The sequence below is a fragment of the Cavia porcellus genome, unplaced genomic scaffold (genome assembly GCF_034190915.1).
Source record: "Cavia porcellus strain 051 isolate PalLab524CR breed Dunkin Hartley unplaced genomic scaffold, mCavPor4.1 scaffold_12, whole genome shotgun sequence".
Lineage (NCBI taxonomy): Eukaryota > Metazoa > Chordata > Mammalia > Rodentia > Caviidae > Cavia > Cavia porcellus.
Window position 1 is genome coordinate 53,952,171 of NW_026947495.1, and position 20,720 is coordinate 53,972,890.

The following is a 20,720-nucleotide window of genomic DNA, read 5'->3' on the forward strand; positions in this document are numbered from 1 at the left end:
AATAGTACACATGGTCCTTTTAGCCCATAGCTGAAGCAGGAGAAAATAGGAAAGTCTACTTTGGCAAGTACAGGTATCCCAGGAAACTGAGAATCTGATGGACTTTCAAACGCTCACCAGAAGAGGTAATTCCAGGAGTATTGCCATGAGTTGTTTACATCTTAGAAAACATGATGACCATCAATTAATTAAGTGATGCTTATTGCAGGAGTAATTAGGGTTTTGCTGCCCTCAATAATAAAAGTTATTTTGTCTGAAATTTTATTTCTAGGGCACAACTACTGAAACAGAAATAAGAAAGAGGAGATCTATTTCTTACCATGTTTCCATGGATTTGTTGGAAGATCCCGCGTCAAGACAGAGAGCAATGAGCATGGCCAGTATTTTGACTAACACCATGGAAGGTATGACAAGAGTTTTATGCATAGCTACTTGGTGGTCCTTTGGTAATGACCTAAAACCACTTCCTCAAATTCCATAGAATCACTGTATAATTTGTTACTGTATTATTATTAATTCTTTTTACTAAGTACAAGTAAAATCCATGCACAGCACATGGATTCTACGATCTCATTATTTTTTTGCATTTAGTCTCCTGGAAGCTGCTGCAAATTCAAGGTATATTTGGAAAGCTATTTTCATAGGTTAGATTCTAAATCCTGAAGATTGCTGCATGCATGATATTGAAGAGTGTAATGATAAATAATTGTCATTATGATGATGCTGACCCATTTGAATTATATTAACTGCTTAAGGTACAAGTTTTAAAAAGCCATTCATTTAAAAGAAAATGTAATCAAAAAATGAAAATTGCATTTTTATATTTTCATTTAAATAACTTTTTAAAATTCTGTACTCCTACATTTTCGTCTCTCTGACCAGAATATTATAATATGTCAACTTTCTCTTTAGTTTCAGATTATATCTAAGTGTTAACATAGTGCCTTGAAGTTTGGATATCATAATAACAAGGTCAAGATTTTTAGGTCAGCAAATTTGTGATCAATTCTTTAATCAACCACATGCTAATGTGTTAAATAACACTTTCAATTTGGTTTATCTATCATTGTAATGTGTAATATGAATGAGGATGGTCAGAAATGATGTTTTTAAAAGACCAAATAAAGCACCAGATATAAAGCACCTATGTATCGCATGCAAATTGATCAATAAATATTATAATTTTTAATTTCTCTATTGCATTATGTTGTTAATTCACATGTTTTTGCCTTTCTGTGCTCTAATTCAGTTCAAACAACTGTCAACTTCAACTAGTTGGAAAATACTTTCATGTAAACTGTATTATATCTTCCTTGTCCATCCCTTCCCTTCTTTCCCTATTTTCCCATGAAATGTATTCTATCTCTCCTTCTTTTGACCTTCCCTTGAACCAAACCCTTTCTTACATGAGTAAAAGTGTGTGTGTGTGTGTGTGTGTGTGTGTGTGTGTGTGCCTGCATGTCTCTGTCTGCGTCTGTATGGATGTGTCACAGAAGAAATACAAAAGAAGAAAAATGCAACCAAGGGAGAGCCTTTCTTGACATTTAGTATAGTTTTTCTTGAGATTAAGTAGATTCTTGGGATAATTATTTTCTAGTCTTAATGAAAAGATTCTACAAAGTCAGTATTAGCACCAAAAGCCTAAAAGTCACAGCCACAAAAAACTTACAGTGTAGATGACTATACACATCACAGACAGGACAGTGTCACATGACCCAGTTTTTGTAATGTCCTAATACAGTATCAGAAATCTCTTCCCTGATTTCAATGGAATATTAAACTCTAGTCCGTTCTTCTCCAACCTCGCCTGCATTAGCTTGCACTCCCTCTTCCCTCCCAGCTGCCAGTAGCTTGCTCCTCCCTATCCCTCCAGGTAAATCTTTTGAAGAGTGTCTGGTCTTCTGCTCCTTGCCATAGCAAAACCACTGAGAGGAAGCTGCCAGTGGTTCTGCTACCGATGTCAGCAGCATTCCTGCTCCCTAAAGCAGGAAGTAGAGAAGGAGACAGGGTAAGTCTAAATCAACAGTCATACTTTGCACTTCCAATAGCATTACGTTTGAACTAACGTAAGAAATTACTTATAAAACAAAGCCATAACAACATTGGACTTGAACACTAATTAGGAGACTGATTCAAAGTGAATGCACCCATATCTTTCTCCTCAGAAAAATGTCTCACAGGATGTTTTAAGAACAAATGTATTTTAGGAAATCACACACTAAGGGTGTTTTTTAATATCTGCAAAGCTTTTGACTTTATATTTTTGTGACAGTGACTAAGTTCTACTCTGATTTTTGTGAGTTAACAGAATGAAAGGCTGACTTTTCAATTATAGCTAAACATGGTGACACTGGTCAAGATTGGTTGGTGGCATCAATTAGCACATACGTGCATACTAAAGCTGACTTGAAGACTGTTCTTTTTTGGTCCTGACAATTGTGAAAAGTTTTCTTGGTTGATATAATCTGTTTATTTGGATATCATTTCTTCTAATATTTAATTTACTTTTCCTTTTGATGATCCAGGCTTTTTGATCCAGCTGGCAATTTTTGTTTTCCTTCCTTAAACTACAGCCAAGTCTTCATTGTCCAGAGTAATGAATAGGCTCATATTTAGTGAAGCAGTAGTGGATGAGCAAAAATGAATTGCTTACCTGTTTAGTTGTTTTTAAATGCAAAACCGTATGGAAATGCTTCCTGGTCACCTTAATTAAAGGATGGTGGGATGTGAGCTAAGAGCCCGAGGGAATCAAGGTGAGCCAGCAAGACACAAATGCAGTTGTCTATGGTTCTCAGTGTGGGAAGCCCACACAGGAGCATTGAAGGGGTGGCTGTAGTTCTCTGCTGATTGCTTTACTTTGTTTCGCAGTGTGAGATCCTTTTTTCTTTTTTTGGAATGAATAATTGAATGCTTTTATTTTAGAGTTTAAATAACTTGGCTTCAATTTTCCCTAGTGTCAAGACGAACGGCACCTGCTGAATTTCCCTGTTTCGACTTTTCTCTTGTTTGTTTTTCTGTTCTACTTCCATTTGTTTCTCTTTCTGACAGCTAGCATTAAAGACAAGAAAGCAAGAAAAAACTTATTCTGACAGTGCACAAGCAAAGTGAGATTTTCTAGTTTCTCTGTTTTATTTGTTGTAAATGATGTTATCTCTTTTTTTCTTCTTGGTTTGAACATGAGTTTGAGGGTTTTAAAACTAAAATTAAGCAGTGTTTAATAATATACTTTATTTATATATATTTATGTCTTTCCTTTATTTACAATTCTATTACATTGTTTACCAAATTACATATTAAAAGAAATGCAAATAAATTGTTCGGTTGAAGAATTTTAATATCCAAAGAGATAATTGAAATTTTACTTTTAATGGAATTCTGCTTTAAAAATAAGCAATTAATAAGTTTTCTTTAGGGGCATAATACACTCTATAGCATTAATTTGTGACAAATGTTAAGCAGTTGAAGAAAAATTATTACTTATGACCATAATTCACTTCATATGCTAATTCCTCCCTTACAAAATTTAGTTCATAGTAAATTATACTAGATGTGGAGGGATATTCCAGTTGCCAGAATACTGATACTAAAGTGACTAATCATGGATGGTAAAGGAAGAAATGTTTCCTTTAATTCTAAGAGACGGTGGTCTCATGTCTGGTCACAGTAGATAATAAGACATGCAGCAATGATATTGGCATAAAACAACGAACTCTGCCTCCTGTCCCACTGATGAGTTCATTAAGAGATCATTTTATCAAAAGAAGATGGTAGACAGTTTTCCACTTTTCAGTTCTTCCAAATTCTTTGCAATGTTTACCAGACTTCAGTGTGTGGGATAAGGCCCTAGAGATCTGCTCATTTCTGCCTTTTCTCTCATCTTAATGTGGTTGGAAATCTTGAAAGTTTGTATCCTTTTCTTAAAAATTTTAATATGAATTTTTTTTTTCCTGTTTATCAGTATCAGGGATTGAACTCACGACTGCCTGCTTGCAAGGCAGGTGCTTATGCTGCTGAGCTAAATCTCCAGCCCCCTTAATATGAAATTTCATATCATAGGTTTACAGAGAATTAAATTCCAGTGTATTAAAATAGTGGCATGCTGTGAAAATTATTAATTCTAAGTATATTCTCCTAAAATTTCCTTTGATTTTTGGCAATGCATAATTACACTTTGAGAAATGTTAATTTATGCCAACAATAACGATGCCAAATTATTATTTGGTAACTCCTTTTGTGCCCTATAGTTAAATAGAGAAATATATAGAAAAATAAAAATTTATATTGATATGCTAACCTGCATAGAATGAAGTTTAATTTTAGTGAAATACATTTTACCTGAAACCTTGACAAAATTATCTCACTAAAATCCACCAATGCATGTATCCAGGAACCTGAAATTCAGTATGATTGGTAAGGTTTTGAGAGACCTCTTTAAAATTTCTGTTAACATATATACTTCTTGAGCTTCTATCTCGAATATAGCTGAGCTTCGAGTGTACTTACAATATAAACCCTAATGTTTAGTTTCTAGTAGATTTGAAGACAACAGTTTAATATTGCAGACAGAATCTTGGAAACCATGATTAGCCATGAAAAATTTCAGAAGTTTACTAGTCTTTCTTTGCCAGCGATTTTATGGCAGAAAACCCATTGAAAGTCTTTTTCTTGCTCCACCATGAAATTAACCTGTATCTTTTTACAACCATGGAGCTTTTGAAAGTTACTTTTAATTTAAACCAAGGACTACTTTTAAAAGTATGCAGTTTTCATGAGGCTTCTATTTTTTTTTCTTCTAGAACTTGAAGAATCCAGACAAAAATGCCCACCCTGCTGGTATAAATTTGCTAATATGTGTTTAATTTGGGACTGCTGTAAACCATGGTTAAAGGTGAAACATCTCGTCAACCTGGTTGTGATGGACCCCTTTGTTGACCTGGCCATCACCATCTGCATTGTCTTAAATACGCTTTTCATGGCCATGGAGCACTATCCCATGACAGAGCAGTTCAGCAGTGTGCTGTCTGTCGGGAACCTGGTAAGACTTCTTGAGAGCACCTCTTCCCACTGAAAGAGTTCAGGAGTGCCTTGGTGAGCTTCACATATCACTCTTAAAATAGGGACTATTGGCCTTGGCCATCAGACAACAAAAGTTTAGCATCCTTTTGTCACTTTTAGAAGTTTAGACATCATACAAGAAGAATCAGATCACATGAACACTTTGAAGTAGAACTGAATTTAAATTGCTCATTCATTAAAAGGTGACTAAAACATAGAGAAAATTAGTCCGTGGTAAGAAAATCCTGACACATTTCTTAGATATTTAGAATAAATTACTTAGGACATGCCTAAATTTGTAAAACTGATTATAAAATATAACAACCAAATAATTTTGTATTATCATTTTCAAATGCCTGAAGATGGGTCATTCTAATATGGGGATTACTCTGTTTAAATTTCTCTTATAATTTTAGGAATGCAAGTGATAAAATTTTATGTTTTCACTTTAAAAATTGATGTTAATATTACATAGTAGAGTGATAGAAATGAAACTACAATGGTCTTATGCAGAGAAATCAGATAAAATCATGCAATAAAAATATTATTACTAATGAAAACTATTTTACAACATTATTAATGAACATATAGACAGGTTATATATATATATATATATATATATACACTATAGTACATATTTTCAGCCTTGAATTAGCCCCTATGAGTTTTATTAATTTGATTTTTATTATATTTCACATAGATCCTTAACTGAATCAAGTGATAAAGTTAATTTACATTGAGCAGTTATTTTGTATCATGGACTGCCCAAATGGTTTACATGAAATCTCTCTCTAGGTTTCAACAAAGTTAGTTCTAAGGAATCAGATACTATGATTTTTCTTTATTTTAAAATTGGAGAGACCATATCCATGAAAAACTGACAGAGCAAAGAAAGGCCAGGAAGCTTTTCCAGTTTTACCAGAAACCCTATAAGCTACTTCAGGTAATCCTGGTAGCCAATCACAGATACTTACAATAGTGTTAGTCCAAATTTTCACTTTCATAGAAATCTCTTCAAAATTACACCCAAAAATGGGCAAGGGATGCAAGAGAGATTTATGGAGGTGTAGAGTAGAACATAGAGCAAATGATTTTAAACACATGTAAAGGGACTTCGTTGCGTCAAGTGACTAAGCTTTATGTGAGTCTAGGTCTGGGTTCCAATGTGACTGAATTCTAGTTCTTTGTCAGTGTCACTGGGAAGTAGCTCCTTCCCAGTTTTCCTCAGTATGTTTTCTGATCTCTGACTGTGCATTCCATTGTTGCCAATGTTTTACTAACTTTTTCTACCAATGTAGCTCCCGAGCCAGAAAGATGATGTTGCCAAACTATTAGATTTAACTCAGGACCAAGAATTGAGTAGAATTAACTTGATTAGAGTTATATGACCATTTCTACTTAGTCAACTTTATTTCCAGGACTAGAGTAACATATTTGTGTAAATTAGAATAGCGTCAGAGTAAATTAATGGAATTATGCAGCCAAAAATTAGGATATGATTATGTGAAGAAAAAAAGTGACTACTAGGAAGACACGAACAGTAGATAATTCAAGAAGGGACTTGGCTGATGTGTTAGAAAAGGTCGGATTTGTAGTGAAGGTGGATCCTGGAATAGTGAAACATACATAGACAGGACACTTGCTTCTCAAATTTGTATGAAGTACTTCCCAGGGTAAAGTGCATGTCCAATTATTCAAAAACCCTGAAAAACTGAAAAAAAATAAAACTTTGTGAAATATTTTTGGCAAACAAAAATGAAATTAAATAAGAAGCCAGAAACAGAAATAATTGCAGAAAGTTTATAAAGATGTGGAAATTAAACACGTTAGCCATAAATGAACAATGGGTTAAAGAAATCGTGAGAAAAATAAGACAAAAGCTTCTTCAGTTGAAGGAAAATTCTCTAAACTGAAACTAGTGGGGGAAGCTGAATCATTTTTAGATAGTAACGATAAGCTTAAATTATTGATTATAAAACATTGTCTTTTATTTTTATCATGGGCATTTATATTATAAATGGAGAGCAAGCTAAATTCAAAGTTAGCAGAAAGATGAAAACACTGAAAACCAGAAAAACACTAACCTCAAAAATTGGTCTCTTGAAATAATCAACAGACTCTATAAATTTTCAGCTAGAGTAAGCAAAATAAAAGACATTTAAATTACTAAAATCAAGAATGAAAAGACCATTATGAAAATAAATACAATTAACTACTATATAGCAACAAATTAGATAATTAAGATGGGATAGAAAAATTCCTAGAAAGTAAAGTACTGTTGATAGTAACTCTAGAAAAAAATAGGAATTTGAGTTCCTTATATATTCTAGACATAGATCTCAGTCATGTATAATTTATAAACACTTTCTCTCACTTAATAGATTATCTCCTCAGTTTTTGCTTTTGTTGTTGCTGCATAGTTTTTCAGTCTGATTTAATTCTATTTTTCTACTTCTGCTTTTGTTTCCTATGCTTTTGAAGTCCTATCTAACAAACCTTTGCCCATCCCAATTTTCCAAAGCATTTCCTTTATGGTTTCTTCTAGTAGCTTATAGTTCCTATATAGTTTGCAATTAAATCTTTAATTTGGTGTTGGTTTTGTATATAATGACTGATACAGATGAAGTTTCATTCTTCTGCATGTAGATATCCAATATTCCCAGCAGTGTATTTTGAAAAGACTGTTTTTTAATCAGCATTTCTCAAAAGAAGACACATGAATGGCCAACAAGTAAATGAAAAAAAAAAAAAAAGGTACATCATCACTAATCATCAGAGAAACACAAACCAAAGCTACGATTTGATGTTACTTCACCCCAGTTAGAACGGCTATTACTGAAAGAGAGAAGATGACCAGTACTGTCAGGGATGTAGAGAAAAAGAACGCTGATACACTATTGGAAATGTAAATTGGTCAGGTGTTGTGAAAACAGTACGGTAGTTTGTAAAATCAGTTTAAAGAACTACCATATGATCCAGTAAGCTCAGCCTTCTGGGCATTTAGTCTAAGGAAGTGAACACTGTATGTCAGAGAGAGAACTTTATTACCCTGTGTATTGCAGTACTGTTCACAGCGGACAATAGATGAAACAACTTATATATCCCTCAACCAATGAATGGATAAATAAAATGTGGCATATATACCATATCGTATAATGGTATATACACAGTGGAATACTACTCAACTACTAAGAGGATGAAATATTGTCATTTGTAGCAACATGCATAGAACTGGTGATTACTATGTTAGTTGAAATAAGACAACGACAAAAGTATGAACACTGCACGATGTCAGTCATATGTAGAATCTAACAAAATTGATCCAAGGAAGTTGAGAGTAGAATGCTACTTCCAAGAGGATGAGGAGAAAGAAGGGGCAAGAGGGAGAAGAAATGTTTGGTCAGTGGATACTGAATTATAGTTAGAAAAGAGAAATAAGTTTTGGTATATCACACAGTAGGGTGACTCCAGGCAATTATAGTATGCATTTCAGAAAAGCTAAAAGTAATTCTTAGATAAAGCACATTCTTGCCATGTGAAGGGCCCTGGATTTGACTCCAGCCCTGCAAAACAAATAAACAATCAAATTACAAGAAATAATTTTAATATTTTCAGTAGAAGCAACAGTGTATTTTAGAAGATAGATAAGCTTACCCTGAATGAGTACTACACAGTATATACATGTATTTAAATGTCACATGGCAATCCATAAGATGTGACATTTTTGTAGTTTTTAAAAGGATATTTACAAAATGAAATAAAACACTTACAGATGAAGTTTAAACAAAAAAGCTAAGTAAACCAGTGACAAGTAAAATTTTAACTAGTAATCAAAGGAAAAACCTGACAATATAATTTCATTGTGCGTCCTGTCAAATATTTCTTTGGTAGTTAACATCAATCCTTGAAAAAACTAGAAGATAAGGCAATACTTAGCAATTAATTTTATGATTTTAGAATTAGTTGACCGAAATTATCCTTGTATCAAAACTAGGGGAAAAATTAAAAGAAAGAAAACTATAGACCAACCATATTTCACTTGAACATAGATGTAAATGTTTTCAACAAAATAAATCACACAGAAAATTAGGATTTTGAACTATATATCTGACAAATTAAATTTATTCTGATAATTCATGGTTGGGAAAAACTAATAAGTTAGTTAATACAATATATCATATTAAATTTAAAACACATAATTTTCAATAGATGCAGAAAAATCACATTTTAAAAGACTCTACATATTCCATGATTAAAAAACAACTTTAAGATAGAAAATAATTTCCCCAACCTTATAAAGATCATTTGAAGATCTCATATCTATGTCATCATAGTTTATAATAAAAATGAAGAACACTTTCACTCGGAGATCAGAAATAACACAAAGATATCTGCTCTTGCCATTCCTGTTCAACACTGTACTGAAGGTTTAATGAGGGCAATGAGGTAAGAAAAAACAATAAATGGGATCCAACTGGAAAGGAAGATATAAAGTTCTTCACAGTTAGCATTATCTTATATTAGAATAGCCTACAAACTACACACACAAACACACACACACACACACACACACACACACACACACTCAATTAAAACTAATGTGTTCAACAAGGTTGCACAATATAAGGTCATTAGATAAAAACCAAATGCAGATCTAAATACTGGTAACAATCTTAAAATGAAATTGAGAATCTTTTATTTATAATAGCACCAACATGAAGAAAATAGAAATAATAAAGTTCAAGTCTTTGTAAACTGAAAAGTACAAGTTACTGTTGAAAGAAGCCATGCAATAAGTGGAAAGACATTTTATGTTCATTGATTAGAAGGGTATATCATTAAGATGATCATTCTCACTAAATTAATCTACACATTTAATTCATCCCGTCAATATTTCATCTACTTATGTTACAAAGATTACTAAACTGATTATAAATTTTACATGAAAATATAAGCCACCATATGCCAAAAGAGTCTTAACAAGAAAAATCACATTATAAACTTAGACTTTACAATTTCAAACTTACTACAAACTTAAAGTAAGCAGGAGAGTATGGTACTTGCATAAGATTGACCTATAGCTCAATGAATATTAAGCTATTAATAGAATAAAAGAAAACCATGGGAGCATCTCAATAAATGTAGAAAAAGCATTTGGAAACACTCTACAGACATTATAAAAATTTAATAAAATGGGAATTGAAGGTAATTTTCCTTAGTAAACTAGGAATAGAAAGTAAATTGGAAAAGGATATCAGAGAAAATTATAGTTAATATTTTGGCTATAACATAGTGTTACTCCTAAGTAAGCTTGAATGATTATTATCTATTTTTGTTGCTTATAGACACCATCAGGCTGGAAGTCTTATCAAGTCTGACAGACTGTAATGGGGAAAACAAAAATTGAAATGTAATGAAAATAGCTACACAAATTTTAAGTCAGCTCATCACTTTCTACAAAGAAAGTCTACCAAGATTTTGACCGGGAACAGATTAAACTGATAGATAAATTTGAGTAAAGCTGATTTCTTAATAATGTCTAATCAATGACATTAAATTCAATAATATTGTATTTTTATTCTACAAATGTACATATATTCCTTTTCTTTAAATTAAGTTACTCTCAGTTATACTTTGTAGTGTGCCATGAAGATAATTGTGATGATTTGCTGAATTATTATTAAGCAATTTGTGTTTTTTTAAATTTGCAAATAAAATATTGAAATTCATTGTTTGGTTCTGCAGATTTATTAGGATTTTCTACATTTATGGCCATTTGTTTAAATAAAGATCTTTTAATTACATTTCCTCAGTTCATTACATGTTTCCAGTTCTAAGACCATTTCTTGTTTCAGTACACTTTGTCAAATTGAAGTTAAGAATAGAAAATGGTGTTTTCATTTTCCAACAAAAAGAAATTTAGCATCCTTACTTTCTGCAGGATTTTCAATGACTGGGTTTATTACAGATTACATGGAATCTCCTTAGCCCCAGATTCACGTAAAGAACCATGAAAGAGCCCTTGGTCCACTGTACATGGTGACTGAAGTCTCTACTTCTGATAAACATTTGGTGAATTTTTGGAGGGCTAGAGAAAAGAGTGTCAGAGTTCAGAAGCTGTATCTTTAATGTGAAAATAAGTATATTAATTTTATTGTCTGAATCCATGTAGAGTTATAAATAGAACAAAAAATTAAACATTGACTTGGCTCTTGAAGACATGGATGTAGGCAAAGACTTTATGAACAAAATCCCAGTTGCATAGGGAACTATCTGAAAGAATCAACAACTAGGATCCCTTTTAAATCCCATAACAACTTGGATTTTTATTTAAAAGATTTTGATAGCAAGAAAAATCACCAACAGAGTGAAGAGACAGCCCAAAAGGTGGGGAAAAATTTTGGCAGCTATTTCTCACACTATTGAGAATATATAAAAGAAATCAGAGCCCCCAAATTTTAAAGACTCAATTAAAAAATGGGCATCTGAAATGAGTAGACACTTCTCAAATGAAGTCGTAGAAATGGAAAATAAATATATGAAAAAGTATTCGATGTCACTAGTAATTCAAGAGATGCAAATTAAAACAATGCAAGATTCCATCTCACCCCAGAAAGAATGACTATTATCAAAACATCCACCAATAACAGATGCTTATAGGGGTGTAAGGGAAAAGAAACCCTTTTCTTCTGTTGGTAGAAGTGTAGACTGGTGCAAATACTGTAGAAATCAGTGAGGAAATTCCTCAGAAAACTAGGATTAGAGGTCCCATTTGCCCCCGATATTCTTCTTGGTTTCATCTTGAAAGATTTAAAAGGACCATGCCACAGCAATATATCCACACTCTTGTTTATAGCAGCATGATTTGTAATAGCTAAAATCTTGGAAAAAGTCCAAATGTTCATAGCCAGTGAATGAATAAAGAAAATACAACAGAATATTTCTTTTATACAATGAATAGTTCTCAGCCATAAAGAAAGATAATCTTGAGACATTACAAGGTAAATAAATGCATCTTGAGACCATACTCTTAAGTGAAATAAATCAGACACGTGTAAATACTACTTCTCTAGTGTGAGAAATTGAAAGTGTAAATAAGGACGAAAATGTATAATAGATATTGTGAAATAGGTAGAAAATTTTCAAATGGGAGGAGGAATTAGGGACAGGGAAGGGGAAAAGAAGGAAGGGAAAAATGATTAAATAAGAAAAAAATGGAAACAACACTTTTGTAAATAAGGAGAAGAGGAGTTGAAGGGATAGAATGGGGGGAAAGAAAAGCATCAAGACACACCATGCACAAGTACAAATTTCCTATTAATGAATGTGATCACTATGTATCCCTAACATGTACCAATAAACTTAGTTAAAACTAAATAAATGAATAAATATTGACTTGGATGCAAACCATTTGAGAGTACTAATTTGTGGAAGCCAAATCGAATTTTGAAAATCAGATTTTAATTTTGAGTTGCTGTGAGTAAATTAAGTTTCTCAACAATTATGCATGTTTCAAGAGTATTCACTTATTTAATCAACTACATTTTTCATTTAGGTCTTCACTGGGATCTTCACTGCAGAAATGTTTCTCAAGATAATTGCTATGGATCCTTATTATTACTTTCAAGAAGGCTGGAATATTTTTGATGGCTTTATTGTGAGCCTTAGTTTAATGGAACTTGGTTTGGCAAACGTGGAAGGATTATCAGTTCTCCGATCATTTCGACTGGTAAGTCCATAATATTTATCTTTATAATTTATATGGTCATCATTCATAATATAGTATCAGAATTTTTCATAATTGTAATATTATCTGAATATGTTTATAAACAATCTGGGTTGATTCACCAGTGGATTGTGGGTCCTTCATCATAATAGTTTTGATTAACAAACTTATTCAAATTAGTATAACCATTCTTTCCTTAGTAACCAAATGGCAGATCTAATGAGGAAGGAGCAAAGGAGAAACACAGATAAATTCAAATCACAATTAAATGCTGTAGTCAATCAGTTACCTCAAGCTTGTGTTTCACAGGAACCAAGATGAGCTTTCTGTCCTATCAAGGGCCCAGCAGCTATGGAACTGCTCTTTGCCTGCTTTGTCCCCATCCTATCCAAGATAAGGAGCAAGAGACTGTACGAAGAAGGAGGAAAGGCAGATGAAGGTCCCCACACATTCATCTCTTCAACCAGATTAGAAACCTGCCAAGTCCACTCTCTGAGAAGAATTGCCAATCTTGCTATTTAAAAAGTTGTCTTTTATTTGATTTCTGCATAATTTCTTTCTATAGTGCTCAAGAATAGTCATGGATCTAATTTTGAGCTAGATATATGCAAAAAGTAGCACAAATATTAGAAATGATTATGTAGCAGTACCATGAACAAGGTCTTTTAAAAATGTTTGGTAAACTTTCAGGATAATATGGTGAGTTTAGAAAATAGGGAGCATAATATTAAATTCTTAGTGTGTCAGGCTCTTGGATAAATTATTCTCTGAAAATAAATTAGATACTTTAGTGCTTACATTCATACCTTCGTGTCTCCTTGAAACCACTAAATAATGCACTTTTTTCAGCCTTCCATTTACTGAATCATCAGAAATAACACACTGCTATTGTTTAACTGTAAATGGGTCTCTTTAGAGACCCATACAAGCAGTGCCACCAAATGTTAAGCACTTTTTACTTTTTACCTAAGTACGAGTATTGCTCCTCCAAATATAATACATGAGGAAATGTCCTAATGTTCCAGTAAGCTAATGATATAGCTAGATTAAAGGAATCTAAATACTAAACAAATTAGTTCACTTTTTAATATATTACACAGTTTATTAATATCATTTACAACTCTGTGCTTCAGCATTGCATTTCAAGTATACTGCAAAATGTATTTGTTTGAGGCTTTTAAATAATGAGAATCTCTAGTTCTCTGAAAATGTTTCTCTGTTAATTAAGCACCATTAAATTTAAGTATTTTTGTTCCTTAACAAAGAGCTTTATTTAATATACAAGTATATTATTTAAAATTTAGAGTATCTTATAAGCAATATGCTAAATCAAGAACTGGGTAATATTATTATTTTATTTATAATATGGACAATTTGAGAATGAAAAATACCCTGATAGCATCAACTATCTGCTACATTTGCTAGATAAGAGTTTGACACATAAATAACCTATCACTGTGCAATGGAGATAGTTACATTGTAGAGTTCAACTGTGAATAAATTATAGGTGTTTTAGAAAGATCAATTATTGACAAGCCTTCTTGCTTTTTTTTTTTTCCAGCTCAGAGTTTTCAAATTGGCAAAATCCTGGCCCACGCTGAACATGCTGATAAAGATCATCGGCAATTCCGTGGGGGCCCTGGGTAACCTCACCTTGGTGTTGGCCATCATCGTCTTCATCTTCGCCGTGGTCGGCATGCAGCTCTTTGGGAAGAGCTACAAAGAATGCGTCTGCAAGATTTCCAACGACTGTGAGCTCCCTCGCTGGCACATGCACGACTTCTTCCACTCCTTCCTGATCGTGTTCCGCGTGCTGTGCGGAGAGTGGATCGAGACCATGTGGGACTGCATGGAGGTCGCCGGCCAAACCATGTGCCTTACTGTCTTCATGATGGTCATGGTCATTGGAAACCTAGTGGTACGTAGCAAGAAGTTTATTTCACTTTCAGCAAGAGATAATGCAATCATGAAAATGAAGAGCATTTTGTATGTTTTTTGGAAGCTATTTTAAATCTAGGTCATTTCCAACTCTCTATTATTTATGATTGCAAGTGCCAGACATGATTTAGACTACTGTAATCTGTGCAAAATTTAAAGTGCCTCTCGTGCTGCGGTTTTGTTCAGTGTTATCACTCCTCTATTTCATGAGAGAAAAATCTCTAGTTATTTTTAATCTTTCAGTTCTTGTACTAAAGTAGGTAGCATCACCAAGCATAGTTATTCAATTAGCATGTAACTACAACTGTACTCTTTGAAAATCTTTTAAATATGGGTTTCTTACAAATTGAAGTTTAAAAAATTACTGATCATCTCAGTTCATTAAAATACATCAATTATTTGGTGCCCGGAAACTGCAGTATAAACCAGTAAAATTGATTCAAGAAACATTATCATTTCTCTTTAAAATCAGTCTTGCCCAGCACTATCATAATTAGTCCTGAAAACGTGGGAAAGATAACGGCAAGATCAATATAAGACAGTGTCATGACATTTACTCACATAAATAAACAATAGAGAGCTTCTAACACATGCCTAAAACGTTAAAACAAAGTGCTATGTGCCAGGTTCACTAAATGGAAATATAGCTATACTTTTACTATAGCAAAATTGATCATGGAAGTTTCTGTCAAAGAGTGAAATGGAAATATATCTAGTTGCAGTGTAAAATTTAGCTTGCCACAAAGAAAGATGATTATTGTAAACCAGGGTACAAGACACTCAGTACTTAGGGAACACAGAACGATAGAATTTTGTGAAAGGAAGTAGCTCTTATGCTTTAAATAAAGGAACTATACTACATTTTTAAACTAGCACTTGAACCAATGGGACAGAAAAAACACAGGCATAATAAATATTTTAAGTCTATATATAACTTTACACTTTATTTCCTTTCACAAAAAATAATCTCCAATTCCCTAAAGGAAAATAAATGGAGATAAAAGGCCAAAAGATTATCTTTTCTATTTTTAATCAGTGTCAGGTTTCAAATTCCTTAGCATTATATTAGATACTATAATTCTGAAGTCTGTTTGTTTGTTTATTTGCTATGGATTAAAATGAAACCTTCACACATGTTACGTGAGCCTCATGAGCTCTTTTCCAGCTGGCTTACAGGTCTCCACTGTTCTGCCTGTGAGTTATGACTGCTGGACCTGGTAAGAAAGAGGAGAGGCCACATTCAGCACTGCCCAAGGCCAGAATTCTTGTGAGGATTTTTATGATCCTTTTACGGGTTTAAGGCAAGGGTTCCAGAAAGTGAATGTGGTTTTTCCCAAGACAGTTCTGGAAGCAGTGAACACCATTTTCTATGTCTCTTAGTGTAGGAGAAGCAATAGACACGGAAAGAATGAAGGATTAGGGAACTCTTCTCAAGAATAGAGAAAGCATAAATACATGCTATAAGCTTCAATCTGAGACCCTAAGTTGAGATAATAATAATATCTTCCTTCTAGGCTACTAATTTGGCTTGTTAAAATTATGAGAAATTTATATGTTCTGAGAAATTTTTTTTCTGGAAAATGAAACTAACATTAAAGTTGTCAATGTATAATAAATTATAGAAACATTAAAATTAATAGTAAATTTTATGTTGTTGATTATATATGACAAGAGCAGAAAAAGGATATATTGATAACTGAGGAGGTAGTTCAGGTAGAGTGCTTGCATAACATGTGCAAGGCACTGAGCTCAATCCTTGACACTGCCAATAAATAAATAGATAAATAGTAAGTAAGTAAATAAATAAATGTAGATATCAATGAGCAAACATGAGGTACTATTTCATTTTTTTCTCCAAAAATAACAGTTAGCAGTTAACATCTCAGAGTTACTCTTTGAAAACAAAATGATACCATTTCTGTGCATTACCTATAATACTGGAAAGAGCATTTAAGGTATGCAAAAACCTCTCTCATCTGTAAAACTGAAAATCATAATTCCTTTTTTATGGATTGGTTGTGAGAATATTATTGTATAAACTTTGTAACATGGTTGGCATAAGGTCTGATACATATGGAGAGATTGGTAAAAAGCTACTTTTATTGTTACAATTACCTGCTCTAGAACCTGTCTTCAAACATGTTTAACTTAGCCTGTTTCTGAACCAATCTACTGATAAAGTTGTCTTTGTTTTAAAAATCAACTTTGGTGCTCTATTTCACAATAGGGTGACTGTAGTCAACAATAATGCATTGTAAATTTCAAAAGAAACAAAAACATTTAAGACAATGGGTATGTTAATTACCCTGAGTTGATCATTGCATAATGTATACATTTATCAAAACATCACAATTAACCCTATACATATATGTGTAATTTTTTGTACCAAATAAAAATACATTTTAAAATGTATAAAATATTGGACATCATAGAGGGAGGATTAATTGATGTAGACCAATAAAAATTTTCTAGTAGATAAAACCAAAACATTAATAAATATTAGAAAATGAAATATAGAAAATAATTATCACACAATTCATTTTTATTACATGAAATATTTAGCATTTAATATTTCTTTTATGTATTTTTAATTCACATAAAAATTCAAAGAAAAATCACAAAACACATAAATAAATTTTATTGTGATTATCAGAAGCCATGGAATAGCAATTCTTGGAATTAGGCAGTACAGACTCTTAAAATTTCATTTAGTGTTCAGTGGGCCTTCTTATATGTTTCACCTTCGTTTTCTTTGACATTTTCTTTACCTTCTTTCCCAGGACTTCTCCTTTATACCATTTACTTTTTACATTTAGTCCCCTTCACATCTGTGCCTGAATAAATAGGGGCCCATGGACAAAATTTTATGAGAGTCTTGTACCCTTGGAAATGTCTTATTCTTTAGCAAATGCCTCTTTACACTGAGCACGCCGGTTATTGTCAGTAATCTTTTCCCTTACTCATAGCAGTGTGGCTCATTTTTGAAGATCCATGGCAGTACCTTAATTCTCTAATTTTTAACTTAATATTAACATTATTATTTTAAAGCAGACATTTGTCTGTGGCATTTCTGTTGTTTAAAAATAGTGGCCATGATTTCCTGGCTCAAAATGTAAAATGTATGATCTAGCAACAAGTATATTTTTTCTCTAATTTAGCAAGTTATTTATATGAAAAATGATATAAAAGCATAAAAATGAAGTAGTACAAAAATATATCTGGAGGTATATTTGTTTTAAGAAATAAAAATTATTAACTTCCTAGAAAATGCAGATGACATGGCTAAAATGTCTAGCAACCCAAATAAAGGTTTTATTCCTTTGTCAGTGTATTGTTGTCTAGATTTCTCTTTGGAAATTGAAATTAATATAGATGTTCCATGCAACATCTATATCAGTGAGTTTATAATAACAAAAAAGGAAATAGTATGATATTGTGCTATTTGATGTTGACCAGGTATTTTTTTACTTCATTCACTATTTACTCAGGATACTTTATTGTAGACTAAAAGAAATATCAAGCATGAAATAAGCATAAGAGCAGTTTTGAAAAACTTAAAGTTAAAAGCAATTAAGAAACAGAAGGCCTTGATCACCTGCTTTCCTGCTCTGTTCTAGGTTCTGAACCTCTTCCTGGCCTTGCTCCTGAGCTCCTTCAGTTCCGACAATCTTGCTGCCACTGATGATGATAATGAAATGAATAACCTACAGATTGCTGTGGGAAGGATGCAGAAAGGAATCGATTTTGTTAAGAGAAAGATACGTGAATTTATTCAGAAAGCTTTTGTTAGAAAGCAGAAAGCTTTAGATGAAATAAAACCCCTTGAAGACCTAAATAACAAAAAGGACAGCTGCATTTCCAACCATACTACTATCGAAATAGGCAAAGACCTCAATTATCTCAAAGACGGAAATGGAACGACCAGTGGCATAGGCAGCAGTGTAGAAAAATATGTCGTCGATGAAAGTGATTACATGTCATTTATAAACAACCCCAGCCTCACTGTGACAGTACCAATTGCTGTTGGAGAATCGGATTTTGAAAATTTAAATACTGAAGAGTTCAGCAGTGAGTCAGATATGGAAGAAAGCAAAGAGGTAGGGATTTTTGAATAAGGAGATATTTTGGTATCATGTATTTTGTTGCCTTAAAACTATTATTTTCCCATTGCATGTCTCCTTACTATAAGAAAATAAAATGTATATTGATACATTTTCTGTGGCAAAGATAAGTTTAATAAAGTAATAGATTAAAATTTAGCTAGAAAAATGTTATGTTTATTTACATGTTCAGATAACTTTTTAAATCTCGATATATAAATTCATATCACAAATTATTTATTTATATATATATATATTTATATTTTAAATAACTTTAGATTTCTCAAAATGCCTCTGTTTGTGTGAACTGTTTTCTTATAAGTCTCCCACAATGGCAGTTTTTGTATGTACTTTTTTTTTTAAGGTACCAAAAATATCTTAATGGGAGGTAGTTTCATTTCTCATCTTGTTACATTCTTGCCTCTTACGAAATACTACATAAAATGTGATTTTATTTAGTTTTCCCAGACATATTAACTCATGGAAACTCTGACTGGGCTCTTAGCTTGATGTTTGCTTATAAGTTCATGCTTCCTGAAATGCAAAATTTTTTAAGGAAAAAGGTATATATAATAAGGAATGAGAGTAAACATTTTTAACTCTATTTAGTGTAGCATAATGCATGCAGTTTAAATAAACAAAAAGTCTTAATGTACTGCAGAATGTAAAATTCTGAGTTTAGTAACTCAGTAAGAATTGAATGTTGGTAGTGTAAAGTATTCTTTAAATTTATAAGAAACATATGTGTACTAAGGTATGACTTTGGTTTGTTTTGTTTGTTATGGACCTGAAGGTTAACAAGTTCTGAACTCAAAGAAAAAACAAGAAAGAATTCAAAATCTTGATATGTAATTTTTAACTATATAAAAATAAGAATTAGATTTACAATAATCAGAGATTACAAAAAGTAACAAAAATAATGCCCCCCAAAAGGCTTTCCCCTTACATTCTTGAAATATTTGAATGGAAGCTTTAGCCTTATATTACTGTTCTTAATCTAAAAGAGGTAGCTGGGAATTTGAAGCACTGAAATACATAATTTAAGAAGTATAACATTGCCATAATAATTATAGAATAAAGAAGGGTATATATATATTTTTTTTCATACCGGAAATCAAACTCATGACCTCATGATTGCCAAGCAGGTGTTTGTACCACTGAGCTATAACTCTAGCCCCTAGGAAAGGTATTCTTTAAAGAAGAGAACATTAGAACATTTCAGTCACTAGTCCTATATTTATTTGATAAAACTGCTAAAGTATATGATATGTTCCATTCTTCCTTATTGATAGGTACATAGTAATGATAATTTAATGGTTAAGTAGAAATAGATGCTAAACATGAAATCCAGGCAATGTTTATAGATACTAAAAACTAATAAGTAATAGGACTGTAGTTAACCAGTGTCATAAAATAGCTCATTAAATTTAATGGAGAAGTAGTAAAACCTTAGAGCCTTGAGTAAAGAATAGCTGCAATTAGATGAACTCAAAGTGTGTACTAGTTGGACTTGGGTTTTTTTTTCCTTTTTTTTATGATTCTGGGATTTAACCTAGGTCTTGCACATACTAGGCCAGTGCACCACCACCAAGTTACATCCCTGCCCACCACTTGGACTCTCACTTAAAGTCTGAATAATATCTTAAAATCTTTAAGATCTAAGATTATAAATTAATCAGTGTATTTAGTTATGTTCCTAGTTTTTAATTTTGTATATCACAGAAGTAGAGGTCAGTACTTTAAAAAGTAGAGTTGAATCATTAGAATTTCAAGGTATATTCTCTTCTCATTACTTTGACATTATATCTGATACTGGCTATTTTGCTTGAGGTAGAAAAAGTCAATTGTTTTTTGAAGTAGATCTAAGATTTGGGTATCATAGACTAATTGTAAAAATCACA

The 20,720-nt window shown here is 32.4% G+C and overlaps 1 protein-coding gene across 4 annotated transcripts in view; it reads left to right on the forward strand.

The window, feature by feature from the left end:
- Positions 1-20,720, forward strand: part of LOC100716680 (sodium channel protein type 2 subunit alpha) — a 129,828-nt gene that overhangs the window by 68,722 nt on the left and 40,386 nt on the right. For all 4 annotated transcript variants that reach the window (XM_063259191.1, XM_063259190.1, XM_063259193.1 and 1 more), the window contains exons 13-17: positions 272-404; positions 4,797-5,035; positions 12,611-12,784; positions 14,343-14,699; positions 18,337-18,816. In XM_063259191.1, the coding sequence (XP_063115261.1) occupies positions 272-404; positions 4,797-5,035; positions 12,611-12,784; positions 14,343-14,699; positions 18,337-18,816 (1,383 nt within the window). The remainder of the gene's footprint in view (positions 1-271; positions 405-4,796; positions 5,036-12,610; positions 12,785-14,342; positions 14,700-18,336; positions 18,817-20,720) is intronic.